Source organism: Zalophus californianus, chromosome 4 (genome assembly GCF_009762305.2).
Source record: "Zalophus californianus isolate mZalCal1 chromosome 4, mZalCal1.pri.v2, whole genome shotgun sequence".
Lineage (NCBI taxonomy): Eukaryota > Metazoa > Chordata > Mammalia > Carnivora > Otariidae > Zalophus > Zalophus californianus.
In genome coordinates this window covers 53471776-53493461 of record NC_045598.1, presented here as the reverse complement: position 1 = coordinate 53493461, position 21686 = coordinate 53471776, and the positions used below count along the sequence as shown (strand labels likewise).

At 42.8% G+C, this 21686-nt stretch overlaps 1 protein-coding gene across 8 annotated transcripts in view; it reads right to left on the bottom strand.

Moving 5' to 3' along the window:
* Positions 1-21686, bottom strand: part of AK4 (adenylate kinase 4) — a 118172-nt gene that overhangs the window by 6792 nt on the left and 89694 nt on the right. For all 8 annotated transcript variants that reach the window (XM_027611050.2, XM_027611038.2, XM_027611016.2 and 5 more), the window contains 2 exons: positions 3649-3821; positions 456-574 (listed from right to left, as the gene is read on the bottom strand). In XM_027611050.2, coding sequence (XP_027466851.1) covers positions 456-574; positions 3649-3821 — 292 coding nt within the window. The remainder of the gene's footprint in view (positions 1-455; positions 575-3648; positions 3822-21686) is intronic.

The window sequence follows — 21686 nt, the reverse complement described above, 5'->3', positions numbered from 1 at the left end:
TGACACTCATTTCCAACAGCTGCTTGGCTCCCGAAGCCATCTGTAGCTTATAGTTTTCACTCTTTTTGGTTAAATTCCCTCTAGACATAGCTAGGTGAAAGGTCCCTTCTAATCTTCTATCCAAAGGAGATATTTACATGTGGGAGTGTCAAAATACAAACCATTATTTCAGCTCCTTGAAAAGAAAGATGAAAATAACTCTAGACATACTTTTACAACCAGACAGAGAAGATCAGGTTTTGGTCCTTGTATTACAAGAATTTCAGCATAAAAGAACTGGACTCTATCTCCCACGTACAACCCCAGCATTTCACCTGACTCTCAGGGAGGTACTGGGCCTTTAGGGTTTGTCTAGCTTAAAGAAACACAATTCCACCTCAGCCTGATATCCTTCCCACTGGAAGCCACACGGTTCTAACTGACCATCTGCCATGAAAACGGTAAAGCACACTCACTTGTATAATTCAATGACTGGCTTTGCCACATCCTTGTACTGTCTTAGCCTGGCAGCCACGGCTTCGGGTTTATCATCCTCCTGCTGGACTAACGGTTCACCCGTGATGTCATCGATCCCCTACAAATACCAGAGAAACCAGTTAATATGGCCAACACCTGAGCCATTCCAAAGATTAGAAACTTTCCTGTGCAAAATCCGTGTATTCACCTTGGACTCCCACCGAATGACCAATTAGGCCTGAGTGACAATGGTAACAGTGAAAGTAATTGAAAAAGAAATAACACTCCTAACAGTCATGTTAGCCTTATTTCGTGAGAGCTGACATGGAATCCTTATTAAATTCTCAGATCTTTCCAAACACGTTTCAGTGCTATTGAGAAATGATACTTTCAATTTACAGTTTAAAACTCCATGCTGCCTCCCACAACAACAAACAACCTTTAGACAATGACACTCTGGTCCTCTATAAACATTCCTAAAACTGCCCTGCTTTCTAAAGTTTGAGTTGTTAATACGGAAAATAAATATGTCTAGGGGCGCCCGGGTGACTCAGTCGGTTAAGCATCCGACTCTTGATTTTGGCTCAGGTCATGATCTTAGGGTTGTGAGATGGAGCCCCACATCAGGCCCCGTGCTTGGTGGGGAGTCTGCTTCAGATTCTCTCTCTCCCTCTGCTCCTCCCCCTGCTTGAATGTTTTCTCTCTTTCTCTAAAATAAATAAACAAAATCTTAAAAAAAAAAAAAGAAAAGAAAAGAAAACGTCTCAAAGAACCAACTGGTTTTCCTTAGGAGAACACTGATCTAGGAGAAGGTATCTCGGTCCTGCCTTTGCTAGCTTTCAAATTCTTTCCTGAGATTTAATCTTACTCAGGTTATTTTCCTAGATCACATAATGACTTACTTAAAGGTAGATTAAAATAGGCATGGATTATATGCCTATGACAATCAGGAACAAACATTCTGAGAAAAAATGGCAATTTAGAAAACCTGATTTTTGATGTATTTTAACCTCCTTGGGAAACATACCTACTTACAAATAGCAACAGGGACATGAGGATCTTGCCTCCCATGTCCATGGCTATTACCTGCCAGGGGAGAGAGTCACAAGGAATAAATCCGTCAAAAGGCAGGCTAGAGCAGAACCGAGGCTCAGGCAACTCAACTGGATAATCAGAAACCAGCTATAAATTTGAAACACACTAAAATTCCGTTATAGCTCAGGGCCTTGGGTCCATAACCTGCACTTATGATTTATTGGTGAGCCCCATAATCATCACATGTGTATCCCATGGTTGTTAACCTGACACAACAGGCGAGATGGGGGTGGGAGACGGCTGTACATCACCTTTATTCTCTTCTCCTTTATTTTACTTAGACCTGCAAAGCTCCGAAGTCATTTCCAGGACCTCAGAGCACCAATAAATACAACAACTGCTTCTACAAGGAAGAGAGTGATGCTAGGGTGACAGCATTCCTCCTTCTGGGAGAGCTTGGCCACAGTGGCCACAGAAAGGTGGCCCAGACTAGCACCTTCCCTGCTGTCTTTGGAGGCAGCACTGTAACTGTGGGTGTTCGTTTAGGGTACCCAGTCTTTGGAAAGCAACTCAGTGTTAAAGGTTCTCCAACTTTATGAGAATCTTTGCTTCAGCAGGCCTAGGCAAAGCTAAAATGTGAAGCATCCGTGTTGGACATCAGGGCATATGCAGAATCCTCTTTTCCTCTCCAACCATTTTTTTTCCCTTATACCAGTTTCTTGAGAGGGAAAGGAGGAAGGGATTCCAGAATTACATTTTAAAAAGAAGATTTTGGGGCGCATCAAGCATCGCCGAGTTTAACCGAGTCGGTTAACCGAGTCGGTTAAGGATCTGCCTTCAGCTCAGGTCATGATCCCAGGAGCCTGGGGTCGGGCTCCCTGCTCAGCGGGGAGCCTGCTTCTCCCTCTCCCCTGCACTCTGCCTACTTGTGCTCTCTGTCAGATAAATAAATAAAATCTTTAAAAAAAATAAAAATTAAAAATAAATAAAAAGGAGACTTCAAAAGGCAACTAGTACTTTGTCCAAATGAACAAGACTCACTGGAACTTTACCAAATCTATGGCACTCAGGAGCTGGGAAGGCATCCTCACCCTCTTGAAGCTGGTGTTCTGTGGTTGATTATTGACTCCATCCATATTCAGATCTACCTATCCCATACACATTAATCCATTAAGATGCAACTGTCACCCCTTCCACATTTGGATGATTACAAGTAATTCTATCTAACATCCAATAACTAGAGGTAAGAATCACATTGAACTAATTCATGTCTTTACCAGAAAGAACAATAATTCTTTTGAATTTGTTAATTTAAAAAGGTTCTTTAAACATATACCTTTATATATGTTTATTTCATGTAAACACACGTTATTTTTGGACCTGTTTATTCCTCCAGTCCTCCCAGACCCGTCACACCCTCCCTGCCATCACTCCCATGACCCCAGCCACTCTGACCCCAAGTCTTTATTCAGTCCCAGCCCTAACCACTTATCCCTGTTCTTATGAAGCTAGAGAGCATATTTACACACACAAACAGATAATGTGTAAAGAAGGAGGGTCACTATTTTACAAAAATGGAATCATTGTGCTATTTGCTTTTGATATTCAACAATACCTAGAGGAAGTATTTCTTCAGGTCAAAGGCGATAGCACGAAGTCATTCTTTTTACTGAGTACATAATATTGCACGATGTACATAATTTCTAATTCATTTAGTCACCCCCTGGAAATGAACATTCATTTGTTTTCAGATTTTGTTTTTCTCTAAAATCAACACTGAAATAAGCATCACTGTGTACATGACCGTACCTGCTAGTGCTTTCATTTCCATAACCTATACTCCCAGCGGTGGGTTGAATGAAATATATATACTTTAAAATGTTAATGTACATTGCTAGGTTGCTTTTTAAAAACACTATTAATACTTCATATGCCTAATAAAGATGAGTACTATTTTTTTCAGATCCCCACCAGCAACAGATGTTATAAACTTTAATTTGCATTCCCTGACCACTAGTGAATGAGAAATTTCAAATACTTTTGGCCATGAAGATTTGCTCTTTTTTGAATAATCTATTCATATCCTTCCTACATTTTACAGCTGGAGTGTTTTGCCTCTTTCTTGTCAATCTGTAAAAATGCTTTGTATATTCTTACATGTACATGAGGTGGATTGAAGTCCAGGTTATATACCCTTCCACTATGGGGGTGAATCCAACGTCGGCTGAGACGATCTTTGAGTGTTTCAAATGGAATGTTCAAAGTGATCACTAGATCCAGCTCACAGATTTTGTCCAGGGCTTCAGCCTGAACTAATGTCCTAGGAAAACCTAAATGCCAAAAACAAAACATATCAAATGCAAGACATTTCCCAATTCCAATGAGTCAATGAAATACTTTCAGTTGACAGAATAATCAAATCTATACATATACCACTCAGAAAGAAACTTCTATCAGGAATTTATGTCTACCTCCAAAAATTTTAAAATTAGAAGAAAATATGTCACTTTATAACCCAGCTTTAGCATTTGGAATACTCAAAGATTAAGGAGTCACATGACCCAAGTAGAGAGTGCACTAAACTAAAAATCACTAGACTAGTCCTCACTTTGCTCTTAACTACTCATGTAACCTAAGCAAGTTATATCACCTCCATTTCCTCTTCTGTTCCTCTAAAATTGTATTTGTGTTCTTTTATAGCTTGAACAGCTGACGAGTATATTATTCTTAGGCTACCCCCCAAATTATATTTTTACCCGTACGCTACATCTTATAAAACTCAACATGTGGTCTGCAATCTAGCAGAGCAACAACAGAAATGAGAAAATGCAGTTAGGAATTTTATAGTAATTTCACAGTCATTTTAGCCTAGTGAATCTAAAATTTATGCTTGAATTTGTGTTTTTCTTTTAATTCTTCTTCTGGTAATTTGCTCTTAATTGTATTTGATAAAAGGGTTGCTCTGCAGTGGACTGGGGGAAAAAAAAGAAACGCAACTTCCACTACTGAGTTTGTTCTAGGCTTCCCTTGGAGCTTATTTTCTAATTTCTCCAATAAGGGAAATTATCCAGTGGCCCCCAAAGTATCTAACTGCTGTTGTTTATTACAGAAGGGATATAGATTAAGTTACATCTCTTCCCAAAAAGACACAAGAATGGAGAGAACCCAAGCTAGGGCATGTTTCAATTCTATTGTTATGACAGGGAAAGAAAAAGCAAGTTTAAACAGAGGTGAGGAAAAGCTGATCTTGCAGGGCAGATCTCAGATTCGTTGGCTATCATGTGCTGAACCCAAGGTACTCACATGTTCCCACTGGGCAAAAGGGTTACTCCAACATTGCAGGTAACACCATAAGAAATCTGTCATGGGCACGCTATGAAGGCACACGCATGAGCTATGTCCTTCCACAATGTCAGCCTTATGCAATCACAGAGCAAAGTTAAATCACGATGATAAAGCAGGTTCAGGATTCCCAAACTCAATGACAATTCACCATGTGATTAAACCTGGCTTCTGACACAGCACACAAAGGAAAGAAGACAAGCCATACAACAAATAAAGTAACAGAAGGGTGTAGGAAGTGAACGGACCCACACACGAAGTCAGTCTGTGGGCTCCGTTGGGTCCGGGTCCACTCTCGGCACTTACTGCTTCTTATGTTCAAGCAGGGAAGGATCTCGCTTCTGTTCGGAGATCCACTGGGCAGAGCGCCTTCAGAAGCAGCTGCCTTTTCTAAGTGGTCAGACGTAGAGGGGTCAGGTCTGAAGAGTCTGACAGTGTGCTGCCCAAATCCTTCCCTTTTGAAGGGATTTAATCGGTTTTGGGTCTCTAGAGACCTCCTCTGGTTCTACTCATTATCAGTTCTGTGGTGTCAGCTGACGCTGGTCTGGTGATATCTCCTAGCTGCAGTACCTTAACTGCTTGTGTCACTGCTTGACACAGGCCCCTGCTTGACATGAGAGACTCCATTTTGTTCTCTACAAAACTGCTTTCACATTCTTATATGCTGTTCTCTTGTGACCCATCATGCATTTGATATGGTTTTGGAATACAGATGAGGGCCAGTGGGATGAGGTCCAGAACCGACGACCAAGAAAGGATTCTTGAGATGTCTTTGGTGCAAAATGGTGGTTTATTAAAGCACTAGGAGACAGGGCCCGTGTGCAGAAAGAGCTGCTGCACCTGGATCTTGAGGAGTGGGGGATTATATGCTCTCAGGAATTGGGGGGAAAAAGGAAAAGGGAGGTTTCAAAACAACTTTCATATGCTAAAGAGGACCCACCTACAAGATACCAGAGGCCTTGCCATTGTCAAGTTAAGGTTGTTTTCCCCTCCAGCAAAGTATTAACATGAAGACAGTTGGGAGATTCCTGGAAGAATGTCACACATGTCCCACCCAGGAGTGGCAGGTGGGGAGGGGAGGTTGCAGGGTGTCAGCTTGTGCTTTGTCTTCAGCCAGCCCTCATCAAAGTGGGACTGGCTTCAACAGAGAAGGAGGTATTTCTGATGTCGCAGCCCAGGTGCTGCCTCCTGTACCAAGTCACCCACCTGTATGGTCTCCTTCCTCCCACAGGGACTCTCTGGCTAAGCATCCTCTTCACAAAAAAGGCACCCAAAGGTTGGGAAATTATGTGGGAAGTATATTCATGGTGGTTTTCTTTGCGGTGGGAAGATGGGTGACTCCTTTCTACTCTTCTAATTTCTAATAAACTGAGCATATAGTACTTTCGGAATGGAAAAAAAAATACTGCCCTTAAATAAAGAACTGCTGACTAGGTATTTTTCAAATCTCAACATAATTTGTTACATGAAGTTACGACTGCTTGACATTTAGGGAAGTGAAAGCTCAAGCTTTATCTGCCTAAGATCAAGTGCACTATGGACACTTGGCCTTAGCACTGGAAGACAGCAATGCCTGGCACACAGTGGGCAAACACTTACGTGTAATACTACAGTAGTTTTCTAGTCTTCCATTCAGTGGCCATACTTAGGTGACCAGCTGCCTATTTTTCCGAATTTAATTCTATGAAATTATAGGACTCTGTCAAGCCCTGTAAACTCAGTATGTCATTTTTTCTTTCTACTATGGAATGGTTTGACTGCTTGCATATTAATTTATTAAGCAACTTCTTTTTTGATTAAGTTCAAAAACAATTTTAGAACTGGGGCTTCACAGCACCTGGGTGTATCCCGGAGCTTCAAATACATGATAGCTAAGTAGGTAACAAAGTGATATTATCTGGGTCGCCAAGGAGCAAGATTTGGCCCCAGGTGGGACCTCATGACTCAATTCAATCTACGGCGCATAGGCTGGGTGATAAGCAAGGAGTTTCAAATTCCTTATTGAATACTAGACACACCCTCAACCAGGTCCTTTTCTCCACCTCCCTCCGCACAAAAACTCACCGTAGGTCAGACAGGGGAGGCTGTGGAGAAGTTCGGTGGCAAGTCCAGGACCTATGCTAAATCTATTAGTCAACTTTGGCCTAACTTCCCCTACACTGTGCACCACAGTGTGCTTTAGAAGATGAACTTCCTGAAATGGGATTTAAGACACACCTTACTCCCTGTTATCCTCTGGTACTGTGCCTGGCACATTCTACACTGAAATTCCAGCAGAGTGAGAGCAGTGAGCCTTTTACAGAAAGGCACTCTCCTTCGCTGACTGCCAGGTCCTGCTTTTTCCCTGTATAACCTACTCGTCACGAAGGTTTCAAATTGACAACTGGAGTTAGATGCCTGCAGCCAAAACAACCCCAAGATCAATCTCTATGCTCTTCCCCCAAATCCCTTTATAAAGAAAAACCATTTTCTAAAAAAACAGTGGCTTCCAGGGACGCCTGGGTGGCTCAGTCAGTTAAGCGTCTGCCTTGGGCTCGGGTCATGATCCCGGGTCCTGGGATTGAGTCCTGCATGGGGCTCCTTGCTCTTTTTAGCTTCTATTTTGGAGGGTACATTTTATAACGTATATATTAACAAAATCGGTAATTCACACATATCCATTATTTTGAAGATGTAATCAACATTTTTACTGCTAAGTGTGCACAAAGAATTTAAGGGTTCACTCCTCTAAAGACCCAAGTTCCCAGCCTCAGGCCCTGGCCTTGGGTTCTAGCATCACTAGCCACTACCTAGACAAGTAAACATTGTTCTTTATACTTTGGACAGAGGCTGGAAGGTGAATAAAGCACTAGGAAAGAATAGGAAGCTCTGAACAAGAATATAACAGTTCCTCCAACAAATAAAAGCTCAAAACTTATTGGCTGAAGTTTCCTAGTCTGACGGGTAGAAGCCCGTCTGCCCATCTGCTCAACAACCCCACAACTGTTTCTGAACTCTGGAGCCCTCTGGAGGAATGGGTGGAAAATGCAACTGTCTACAAAATAGGCTGAACTCAGAAGGAACAGATTTCAAAACTGTTGGGTAGTGTCTACCTTTGGGGCTCTCACATTCAGACCTGCTAATGACCAGAGAATAATTAATTCTGGTGGCTTAGAGGTCGTCTGTTAAGACAGTGGTTCTCATATCCTCCCAACCTCAAAACAGGCTAAAGTTGAAAGAACCAAGGAAAATACAGAAGCCTACGATGAAAGCTAAAATGAAGAGTTATGTTTTAAGATGTTTATGTTGCTGGAATGCAGCCATTTCAATGGTTTAGAAGAAGTACCAACAAGAGAAAGAAGTCATTCCTCAACTTCAAGGGTTCTCCAACTGATGGGGCACATCAACATGATCAGGGAAGACTTAAAGGGTGGGGGAAGGGAGAAGAGCTTATTAACCGCCCAGATTCCATACCATTCTTCCTAGAAGGAAACATCTAGGAGCAGGAGCAGGACTTAGGTGTTTTTTAAAAAGTTATCCAGGTGACTGTGGCTGGTTAAGAACCACCGAACTTCTCAGTGACAACAACACTGCCAAGGGCAATATTAACTATGTGTATCTATCCCATCGGGGAAAGGTTTAACAACACTTGTAAGCAGGTCCAAACCACTCTGAAGAAGAGTCTTCTTTACCTCGGTTTCATGGCAAGAGAACTGGGAAGGAAACTCCCAAACAGAAGCCAATCTTTCCAGATTCACTAAGCCCCTATCTCAAGCCACCTGTTTAATGCCATTCCTGGCCAGGATCTTACCTCTACAGAAAGTGGTATGGCAGGCAAGAAAGTATAGCAGGATAGTTAGAACTGTGGCCCAGTCAAAGATCCAGGTGCCAGCCACGTTTTCACAAGTGAGGAGAAGCCACGGTAAGCCAGGAACCTCAGGGCTCAGTGGAACGTGTCAGTTATGGGCACGAGCTCTGGAACCAGACACAACTGGGTTTCAATCCCAGCTCTACCCAGCCATGACTGCAAGAACTTCCACTAGCTTTGTAATCTCTCTCTGGTCCTTAGTTTTCAAGGAGATAAAACAAGGATGTATTAATTTGCTAGGGGCTACCATAACAAAGTACCAGAGAACAGGTGGCTCAAACAGAAATTTATTTTCTCAGAATCCTGGAGGCCAGAAGTCTTGAGATCGACGAGTCAGGACGGTTGGTCTCTTCTGAGGCCCCCTCTCCTTGGCTTGTGGACAGCTGCCTTCTTCCTGTGTCTTCCAGGTGTCTGTATCCAAATCCTCTTCTTGTAAGGACACTACAGTACTCGTAGTACATGAGGGCCCACCCTCAAGACCTCCTTTAACTTAATTACCTCTTTAGTGACCTTGTCGCCAAGAAAGAGCCCAACTGTGAGGTACTAGAGGTTAGGACTGGAACAGATGAATTGGGGAGGGGGGGGGGGACACACAACTCAGCCCATATCGAAAGGTAATGCCCACTGCATGGGACTGTTTTGAGGATTAAAAGAGGCAATCTTTGTAAAATGTTTAGGAGATAAAGTGTCAGGCACACAGTGAGCACTCAATGAACGGTGGCTGTCACTCTTGGTAGTGCTCTCCCGGGAGCCCTGCTGCTTCCCCAGTCAGTCACGAGGTGGCACGAGGGAAAGGCCCTCACCCCCAACCTGCCTCTATTTAATTCCTTTTCCGAGATTTGCTAGTCTGGGGAGTCCCTGGGGCCCTGTGCTCTCCACCACAATAACAGCTTAGCCCTTCCACTGACTGGCCACACAGACTGCACATTCCAGTCCCCACCCACTCAAAAGGAAGCTCGACCCAGGCCAGCTTCTGCCACAAGCTTCCCATTCTCCCGTTTGCCCCCCACCACACCCCATCGCCTACTCATGTGTGACAGTAAAGCACCGGAAGTCGGACTTCCCTGATCCCGTTCCATACCTTATCGTGACGAGCTTTACTCGGCGTCAAAACAGACTGGTCAGTTCAGCACAAAGGCTCAGCCTTAAGCTGCTGACAGTACAAGTGTACCTTGAGGCAGTCGCCGGAGGTATGTTCTGAGCAACGAACCCATGTGCAGGCTGCATTAACTGTCACACAGAATCCAAGTCAAGAAAGGGGACAGCCGTGCAGACTTTCCCATCAAGTGAGCACCTCCTTTTGGGAAACATTCCCAGACGAGGCAACTGTGCTTGGGGAGAACCTGGATTCAGTGGCTTCTCAGTGCACATCCCAACAGTAACTCCGCACACATAGCTTTGTGTTGCAGTCTACTGTTTACAAAGCATTTACAGACATGTATGTATCTCTTATTCTTGACATCAACCCCGTGAGGTGGGCAGAGCAGGAACAAGCACCCGCGGTGTAACCGACGAGGGAGCCTGCATTCAGCGAGGGTCAGCAGCAGAACAGGACTCAGGCCTCCGGTCTTGCCAAGTGCTCACTCTACTCGCTGCTCTTCCACGGGTATAAAAAAGAATTATTACGAGGATCCTAAAGGTCACTCCATCTACCTCGCTTCAACCAAAAGAGCAGAGCATCCTGGTAACATCCTCACCACCACAGTTTACATTTGCCGAGCATCCCTGATGTGCCAGATCTACTTTATTCTCACATCCATCAGCTGCCAAAGAAAAGCCAAAACTCTGCAGGGACCTAAAAGGCCTACTCTTGCTCCTGTCACCTGTCTCACCTCACATCCCCGTCCATCGCTCTGTGCCCGCCACGCTGACATCCTTGCTGTTCTCGAACCGGCAGGTCCGTTCCCACCTTGAACACTTAGTTTATGGTCTCCTGGCCTGACCCACTCTTGCTTCAGGTATCTACGCGTACCCTCAGCTCCTGCAAGTCTTGGCTCACAAGGTGCCTCGTCGGTGAGGACTTCTCTAACCATCCTGTTAAAAGTGTGCCTTCATCCCACCCAGGGCACCTGTATCCACCCTCCCTTCGGTTTCTTTTTTTTTCCTCTTCATAGATTTCAACATCATTTCCTGTATATGATTTACTTTATTTTGTTAGTGTTTCTATTCCCACCAGAACGTTAGCTAAATGAGGGCAGAACCTTTATAGTTGTTTCCTGCTAAATCCTTAGGGCCTGGAACAGTGCCTAGCACATAGTGATGATGAATAAATATTTGTTGAATGAGTCAATAAATATTATCTGAAAAGTCACAAGAATTCCACCAGGTGGGTATCATTCCCATTTTTAAAGTTATAAAAACTGAGGCTCAGAGAGGTTAAGTGACTTGCCCCAAACCACACATGGAAGAATCGAGAAACCTAGACTAGAACCAAGTGCTGACCCCCAGAATCGCACACCTGTACCACTTGATGCGGTCTTCCTTCCACGCAGAAAACCACAACCTCGGAGAAATGCCTGCTCAGTGACTGCAGTAGTCCGCGTACGAGGCAGCTTGAGAAATCCAACTCCTGCGCAGCGAGCGGGGCACTGCCCGGCCCGATGCCACAGGCACAGCCACACCTGATTCTCTCCGCACGTACACCAAATGAATGTGCGGCACCTGGCTTTTTTCTTTTAATGTATCTCAGAGGTTTCTTCCTACACAGTACATACTGCTCTCTCACTCTCCCTGAGAACTGCAGAATACTCCAGGGTGTGGATGTACCATCACTGAACCGACTGCTTACTGATGGGCATCTAAGCTGCACATGACTTGAGGCACACTAGGGGAAAACGAGCTGCTTTAGCAGAGAGGAATATAGGCTCCAGAGACAAACTGCCTGGGTTTGACCCACAGTTATGCCACCTACGCACGTTCTGACCCTGGTTACCCACTTCTCTGCACTATAAAATGAGCCTGGTAATGTCCAGTTCAGAAAGTTGTGAGGAATAAGCAAATTAGTGTATGTAAATCCCAGCACAGTGGCTGGCACGTGGTATAAACGGCTGGGGGGGAGGAGTGGTAAATGGGGCGAAGAGCCAACACTGGGGAAAAATGAGGCAATGTGGGACTGGAGGTTAAAGGACAGAAAGCAAGTTTGATAACAAGAAAGACATGAAGGATAAAGACAAGCCTGAGCTTTTATGAAAGGATGGAAGGAGCAGTGGGGAGACAGACTAGTCCCCTCACCATCGCCCAACACTCTGCGTTCACGTTGGGAGAACAGGACTCCTCTGTAACAGAAGGGACAAGAAGGTCGCATCCCTAAGGGAGACCCAGGTTTTCTTTAAGGCAGAAGGTAGAGAGAGTATTCTGCAAGGAGTCAGAGAAGTGTAGTGGGGAGGGTGGAGAAGGTTATAAGGAAAGAGGATCGCAGAGGGTACAGCGGAAAAGTAAAGAATTCGGGGGAAGGAAGAGGGGAATCAGTAACAGAGAAAGAGAAGAGGATAAAGAAGGAAAAAGGACACCGAGCGATGACTTACCTTTCCCTTGATAGCCGAGCATCACAGACACAAAAGGCACAGCTAGAAGTTACGAGCTTCAAATAGTGTAATTTCCAGGGCAGGTGTGGTGTCCTAGTCTCTGAAGGTGTCACAAAGACCTCCCAAAGGCCCCGGCAATGGGCTGGGGCTCTCACTGAAGTCTGGGGTGCAGAGTCCCAGGCCTGGGGGGAATCACAGGTACTGGAGAGGGGCTCTCTCCCACCCTGGTCAGGCATAAAGCAAAGGCTCCAGCTCTATCTACAAGACTCTCAAAATATGAACATGCTTCAGCCTACATACCCTAATTTAGGACTTCAGGGCATCCAATATGAAATGGTGTCCTAAAAGGCAGCATCCTTTGAAGTGATTTACAACAGCGTCTCAAGTTGGGCTGAGCAAATCAAAGTAATTCAGATGTAATTCTCACATCCATCAGCTGCCAAGAACAGACTGCCAGATAAGGTGCAGTCTGACCAGCACATTTTCAACCATTTTTAGCAGAGTGTCATTATCCAGCCACACATATTTTTTAAATGTCAAAGGAGCACAATATGAAGCCTAGTGGAAACTGATTATCAGCCAAGAATGTCCCTGTATCAGGGCATGAGATGTTCATTTTGACTCTGGTGAGGGAAAATGTGGGTATTTTGCTCTTTAATACATTTAGTTAACATTTGATACCCACTGATCTGCCTTCTCTTCTAAGATCTACTCACAGTATGAGATTCAATTCCTTGGTACCTCAAACTGCTAGGAGACTGGGATTTGAAAGGAAATAAATAATTAGCAGGTGTATGGAACTTAAAAGCATGATCCACGGAAATCTTGTAATGGAAGAGCTGTATCTTTTTTTTTTTTAAGAGAGAAAGCACGTGGGTGGGGGGTGGGGGGATCAGATAGAGAGGGAGAGAGAGATCGAATGTGGGGCTCAATCTCACAACCCTGAAATCATGAACTGAGCTGAAATCATGAGATCATGAGATCATGGCCTGAACCGAAATCAGGAGTCAGACGCTTAACCAACCGAGCCACCCAGGCGCCCTGAAAATCTGCATCTAAATAAGAATAGCCATTCTCAACATGAAAGTACTTAGATGACATACATATTTAAGTACATTCTGACTAAGTGATTTAGACTAGACAAGCTATGGTTACACTGGTGGGCCATTCTAGCTGTGGGTGTGTATTCCTCTTTAAACATGCTTGCTTGTAGCCCCTATTAAAAATTACGAGCTCCTTGAGGGCTGGGGCTGTGTTTATTCCCTAAGTGCCCCGGATACAGTCAGATTTCACGTGGATATGGTATTCCTGGTAGGCAGGGGTTACTGACCAAGTGGACTAGATGCACACTCAAGTTCTGTCAACAGGTGGCAGCATGAATGATTCTTCGATTTAGAGAGAGCTGCAGTAAATTTTTGGTCTGCTTTTATTTTTACTAAAAGTAATCCTCAAAGACATGCTTTCTAAATGACTAAAGTGGAATTCCAGCTTCCTTAGATAACCCAATCCAAGTGAATAGATTCCACTAATTGTTGAGGAAACCAGAAAATCCAATCAGTAAAGTAAAATAAAGAACCCACTTATGCACGGAGTTTGCTCTCCTCCCTTTAACTACACATGAGACTGCTCATCACACAGCTTCTCACCAGGAGTATAGAAAACCTACTTCGTGCTTCCAGACTAAGCTATCCCTCTCCCTCGTCTCTTAACCCAGCCTAGAAAAGCTGCTATGCCCTGCTGAATCAAATAGCCAATCCATGTTGAAAGCTTAAATTCTATGTAGTTAAATTTCTCCCAAAATTCGTCATGCTATATATTACTAATTATGGTGCCTACAGGTTATTTTTTAGACACCCCCCACCCCCATCCAAAAAAAGATTCACCATGCGCAGGAAGATGTCGCTAAATCCCTGACCCGGTACGTTCCCAGCAGTGCCGGCCACTGGGCCTTGGCACCTGCTCCTCTGAGCCATGCCAAGAGCCTGAGGGAGGGCAGCCGAAGCAGGAGGTGCCACAGCAACAAGGAAAGAAAGAACTGGGACACTTCTGTTTTTCTAATTTGGAGTGCCTTTACTCCAGAGGACGGGCGCAGAGCCAGAGTCCACCACCACATTCCCAGGAAGAAAAGCAAGCCCTCTCCGTGTGATGAAAATAAAAGGGCAGTTTTGCAGGGCAACTTCCAACATCCGCCTGGGATTGGCAGCTTGTGAAAAGGCCACCCAACACCAGGCCCCCTGCCTACATCTATTAAGATCTGGAGCCAACATGGTTGCTTCTGAGCACCCATCTCTTCCTGGTTGTTGGGAAAGCAAGAACCAAGTAACAAATATGCAAGCCATTGTCCATCACAATTAATCACTGGATGATTAAAGTTGAAAGCAGGCAGTTATTCTTCCATAGTCTTCCCTAACCCAGGGGCACTCAAACTATTCATACCACCAACCAGAAGCCTCAGTAGCAACTTAAAATTAGTCACCGTCGAAACCTTGTTTATGAAGGCCTTTTCTGTCTTACATCTTATAATTACCTTATCTGTTTGCACAATATTTGTACGTGTATCCAAGACCTCCATATTCCACTTCATCCAGTTTTTATTAACAGATGGTGAGAAGAATAAGACACAGCTGTGCTCCAGATGTTCGCAAACAGAGCTTAAGCTTCATCATATCACTTTGTGAGTCCCACATTTCCCACTGAGCTGAGAGCTTGGGACCTCCTGCCTGCTCACTGAAAACTTCCAGGGACACTTGGAACTCTTCTATTATATATCCTAGAGTTTATCCTAGATTGGCAATAAGTAGGTCCTGCTCTCCAGGAGTAGTAGATGATTTAAAAACCTAGATATGCTATCATCACTACTTAGGGATCCATTGATGGAAGATAGATACTACAGAAAATCTGGTTTTAAACCATAAATTGGGATCTTCAAAGTGGCTTAGTGAAATAAAAGATGAATTCTATTAGGTAGGGATTCTTGGGGAAATCTCCAAGTGGTGTTGAGATCCTCTGGCATCAGTGTAATGATTTTTCCTGTCTAAGGATATAGATGAAACTCATGGCTTATAACCTCTGTTCTTAAACAAATTATACTAGAACTATGGAGCCCTTTTCCCAGTAAAGGAAGATATATACTACCTTGCGGAAGAAGCAGTTCACTGTAAATCCTTTGCTTAAAGGCCCTTCTACTTAAGAATTCTGTTTACTACAATGGAATATTATGCAGCCATCAAAAGGAATGAGATCTTGCCATTTGCAATGACGTGGATGGAACTGGAGGGTGTTATGCTGAGTGAAATAAGTCAATCAGAGAAAGACATGTATCATATGACCTCACTGATATGAGGAATTCTTAATCTCAGGAAACAAACTGAGTGTTGCTGGAGTGGTGGGGGGTGGGAGGGATGGGGTGGCTGGGTGATAGACATTGGGGAGGGTATGTGCTATGGCGAGCGCTGTGAATTGTGCAAGACTTTTGAATCACAGATCTGTACTTCTGAAACAAATAATGCAACATATGTTAAGAAAAAAGAAAAAGAAGATGAAAAAAAAAAGAATTCTGTTTACTTGTTCTTTGAACCTAAGTCTCTATATAAATTAGGGGAAAACAGGCCCCACTATATCCCAATTGAGACAAAAGGAATTTGTAAACGATTGCACCATAGGCCCGTATTTTTACCCCAAATAAAAAAACGAGTCCCAGTATCCCCTATGGAGACTCAGCTACTGGCTGCAGGTGAGACCCCTCTATCATCAGACATGTATTTATAAGCTTTTTCTATGTGTCAAACACAACTGTGCATATAGGAAGGTACAAAATATCAAATATGCAGATAAATCCGTTAAGTCACATTATAAGGTAAGAAGAAAGAATGAAATGGGTAGACAGGATGGTAGAGCAAGGACCCAGCAAGGAAGTGATATCTGAGTAGAGATCTGAATGAAGCAATCCTCATGACAGTCTAGAGGCACAGCATTGCAGGCAGAGGGAACAGTAAGTGCAAAGGCCCTGCATCATTAGCACACCCAGCACATAAAAGTAAAGAGATTCTGAAGTGGTTATGAAATAGAAACACAGTTTGGCTCTCCCCTACCCTCAAGAAGAGAGATCTGAACATATATGGAGAAAGGAAACATAAAAGAACGAAAAATTTAAACAAAATATGATAAGGACAAAGACGATTCAATATAACATCTGATATAACTGGTGTTCTTGAAATAGAAAAACTGAGCTGAAGGACAAAAAAGATGTAACACAGGAGTACCTCCCTGAAAGGTAGGAACTGGGGATCAAAAGGACACACTACATACAGGAGGGAGGACGAAAGACAACACGGAGATACTCTATTTACTTCAAGTATGAGGAAACTATTTCTCAGGAAGTCTATACAGGAAGAAAAAAAAATCATCTTCAAAAAAGGGGAAAAGTCAGGGGCGCCTGGGTGGCTCAGTCGGTTAAGCATCTGCTTTCGGCTCAGGTCATGATCCCAGGGGTCCTGGGATGGAGCCCCGTGTCGGGCTCCCTGCTCCGCGGGAGCCTGCTTCTCCCTCTGCTCCCTGACTGTGCTCTCTCTAGCTATCTCTGTCACTATCTGTCTCTCTCTCAAATAAATAAATAAAATCTTAAAAAAAAAAGGGGGGGGGGGGACATCAGACTGGCCTTAGGGCTTTCCAGGGCAATAACCTGGGCCAGAAGAAGATGGAACAATGGCTGCAAGGTTCTGAAGGACACAGGACCGCCCGGGAATATCACGGCCAGCTGAGCTGCGGACAGAGGAGCAGACATTCTCACAGGAGAACTCAGGGAGCACAGCACCTCGCGAGCCTTCTGCTGTGAGGGAGGGAGAGGAGAGAGAGGGGACAATATCCAACAATCCAGCCAAGGTAATGACCAAGGGAAAAGCCGTGGTTAAAAGCAGTGCAGCTTTATTCAGATAAAATTCGCATGCCGAACAATTCACTCATTTAAAGTGTGTAATTTGATGGTTTCTAGTCTATTCAGAGATATAACCAAAAGATTAATCAAAATAAAAGGAACAGAGACGTGGCAATGGGTAACAAAATCAGAGCCCAGAATCCATTTACATCTTTTAGATGTATGACAAGAAAAAAAAAAAAGCAACAACAACAACTAGGAAATTCAAGTTACAGAAGAAAATTTATAATAGATTTTCCCAACAAAAACTGATGAAAATTGAGACAGAGGGAGGGGAGAAGAGGTGGGAGGAAGTATAAGTACATGAATCCTCTTACTGTTCACTGCAGAAAGACAGTATCTCTCTGTCTCAATCTGAAACATGAAATAAAAAAACAAATATGTCAATCTCTTAATGGCTTTCATAATCTTAAAGAGCTCCCAGAAGAATTAATATCCCTGGTGATGAAGAAAGATTTCTCAAATTCAGTACTAATTCCTTCAGGTTCACTTTAGCTTTGCTATTGTGAAATTTTGAGGAAAATTAAATACTTTTAAAAAGTACATGAAGTATGGTGCCATTCTTACACATTTCTAGGTGCATTATGTGCATGAGGTGGTCTCTAGAATGATGGGTTTTCACCTGTTAACCCTGATTAGTTCTGGCTAGGGGGATTTTAGGTGACTAGTTGCTTTTCTTCATATTTTTCCATATGGCTTGAATGTTTACAGTAATCATGTATCATTTTTATAAGGACAGTTTAAAAAGATAAAATTCCCTGTATTTTTCCACATCTTATTCTCCTTTTTACCCTAATCAACTTTTTCATCTTTCCAAAATCTGGGTTTCTCTTATTAGTGATAGGACAATTAATAGAGTTTTAGATGATGATCTTTACTTATTAAAATGACATTTTTAAGTTTCTCAGCCATTTATTAATGAAATTCTAAGTTCTATGTCAGTGTCGGTATGTGTTTGTATGTCTATACAACATCGATAATAACACATAACTACCATCTGACCACCTACTATGTTTCAGGATTCTGCTAAGAGTTTTACATTTGTTAGCCAATCCTCGCAAACCTACGCCATATGTACTATTTTACGGATGAGGAGAAAGAATCCAAAAAAGGTAAGTCTGCTTGCTCAAGACTACACAGTTAATAAATTACATAACAATATTCAGGTAGGAGTTTTAAGTCCGTGCTTTTTCTACCACATTACTGTTTTCTCAGTATGGTGCTTTGTGTATACTAAATGCCCAGTAATTGCTTCATTATTAAACTAGCAAAGTGTGCCTCAGACGCTTTGGATGAAGCTTTGCAATGAATATTCACGGTTCATCCAATTCCCAAGATACCTGTTTCATAAATTAGGGAAGCAGGCTCTCCTACCATCTAAAATTAGGAGACCGTTTCATCCCTGTGCCTTACTTTATAGACTTCTAATTAAGTGGCAATAGCAAATGGGCTAAGTGTACCTCAAAGTGTACGAGACATGCCCAAATGGAGAGAAATCCTAGTTTAATATCTAAAGTAGATCTAAATTTAAGGCAAATTAAATTTTACTAATTTAAGTAAAATCTACTTAATTTTAGGGGTGCCTGGGTGGCTCAGTCAGTAGCGCATTGACTCGATCTCAGGGTCATGAGTTCAAGCCCCCACACTGGGCGTAGAACCCCCTTAAAAACAAAGCAAAACAAACAAAAAACAAACAAAAGTCTAGCTAATTTTAAATTGTTGGTTAGAAAGTTAAAAAATAAGTTATTCTTTCAAACTTGAAGTTTTAAATTTTAAACTTCCTTCTAACTCATTTCTAATATTAACTTTGATGTTCATTCAATGCCCTCCTTTTGAATTTCGTGAAGTGTTTAACTTTTGCCCTCACCCACTTTTCTGATCTTGTATGCTATTTTCAAGCTCTAGGACTATCCAATTACCCGTGGTTTCCAGAACACATCCCGTTGTTTAAAGCCTCTATACCTTTTGCAGATGATGCTCCCTCCATCTAGAAGGTGCTTTTATTCTCACTTTCAAAATTTAGCTCTTGGTGTCACCTTCTCCAGGAAGCCTTCCTAACAGCTGCCCCCCTCACCCCTAAGATAGGGTCAGTTCCTTTCTCCTCGGTGCTACCTCTCACCTTTCACCCTCTCCACTGGGACTCCCAGGGTCCTAGACTGCAAGTGCTTATGCTGCATTTGCCCCTCCTGGACTGAGCTCAGAAAGTATGCCATCCCCGCCTCAGACAGACCAACGCCAAGCTCACAGGGACACACAAAAACTGTATACTCAATCTGTGTTTTGATCTCTGAACCATGTTCTTCTAGGGTGTGTTCAAATATCTGTATACATATGTTTTCCATATGGCCCTTATTAAAATCTAGTCATTCTCCAAAATCACAGAGCGAATAAACAAAGTCAGGGCTGCCTACTATATTAAAATTGTTCCCCATCCCAAAGCAGCAGTCAGATCAATCAGAAGAAAGCCACCAGAAATGGACACGGGGAAAGAGTCTCAGGAAAGAATCCAACCAAATGAACAAGAGAAGAGACCCAAGGCTTTACCATCTTCAGTCAGATCCTCTGAGCTCATACAGACACCAATGACACTGAATGTAGGAAAGTCATAGGATAAAAAACGAGGTTCTTTAAAGTTTGGATTTAAATCACAGAAATCAAAGACAATCCTCGCTGCCAGGGAAGTGAAGAGGCTGAATCACCACTAGATCCTCAATGCCACAGGGGCTGGTCCCACCCACTATGCCCCTTGCTCTACTGTGGTGTCTTGGTAGTGCCCAGCACAGAGATGGTGCTCAGTTATAGGAAAAATTATGAATACTTAGAACCAAAAGCAATTTGCACAATCGCCTGGGACCATTAACAAAGAGGATGCAGCAGCTTTAATGGAATCAATAGCTAGATATAAAGTCTGAACGGGCTCCACACTTTGGATAAGGTATATCACAAGATTAGAGTGTGCTCAGTTTCAAGTCAGGTGTTTCCAACATGACTCTTCATAACCTAACCCTGCTGGGCAATGGTCTTTTCCTCTGCAACTCAACCAATATTATTACTGTTTAGTTGTATTTAAAGCAGATACAGACACCGTTTCTTCTTTTTGCCTACCTTCCCCTGATGAAGTCATGTGCTCTCCCCCGGTACACTATTCAACCTGAAATTAATGGTATGACTACAAATCCTTTAAGAATATCTGAATATTTAATAAGCATGATAGAAAGTTTAGTCAAACATAGGTCTCAGGGATTATAATTCCTTCTTCCAAGGAGATGATAAAAAAGGTCAAGTTTGTCTTACAACAGAACCTTAGAGATGCTCATTTTGGAAAAGGTTATTAGGGCTACATGGCTACCACACATAGTTCGGTTTCCTAGCATCCACCTTTTACTTGCTTACCCAAGGCTCTGCGTAAGGACGTACCTTGGAAATAGCGCAGGTCTGAGATCATTTAACTCTCAGGGAAAACAAACACACACACAAATACTACACACATTCAAGCAGCTCTGACTTCTGCTAAAATACATACATACATACATACATAAAATATAAAAATCCCAGAATTATCTACAGAAAGCAGCAGTGTTCAACACTGTACCAAACCACAAATGGAACATACCACCATGGACCAAAGGATGACTCTCGTTCCAAAGGGATCTTTATTCCAATGAAAGGTTTAAATTATATCCACTCATAATGCCAACACTGAATGCTTCTTTTTATGAAACCAAACTCCGACAGCAAATTGAAATATTTTGATACCTCACCTAAAATCATATGGCAGACAACTCTGTTACATCTTGTTACCCGGAGATAAATTAGGACTGAGTTTGAGAACTTGCAGGTTTACTATTTAAATACACAGGTTGGCAGTCAAATTTAGAAATGAAAAACTCTATTACTAACACCTCTCCCCACTGGCCCCATCCAACTGCCTGTCCTTTTTTTAAAAGTGAAGAATTCATATTTGTTTTAAAGAGATGGTTACTGTTCCCTACCTACGATTTCACTTCAAGATCACCTAGTAAGCAGTAAAGACTCTCTTTATAGCAAACTAAAAACAAAAACAAAAACAAAAAACAAAAAAACCATGGTTTTATAATAAAATTAGAAGGCTTATAGTACATTCCATTCCTCTAGTGGAATATTTGTCTTAAAAATTAAAGTAAACTATTTTTTAAAACTGTTCTCACACGTTAAACTTCCAAGGAAATTAAAGAGGAAGAGAAAGAGAAAAAAAACCCATACACACACACACACACACACACACACACACACACACACACACACACACACACACACACACTCAACACATAAAACAGTGTTTCTTACCCAACTGGAAGGTGCACTGCAAAGGTAAGGTACTGCGGAACTATTTTTAGCAAGGATATAGCTGACCAAGCCACTGAGCACTCGGCCACCCCATCCACCAACCCCCCTTGGGCTTCCCTTGGCTTGCATCCACTCTGTTTGTTTCCACCCACCATTTGCAGTTGCCTCTCTACAGACATATGGACCAAGATGATGAGTCATCTGTCATCCAGAATTCTTTTCG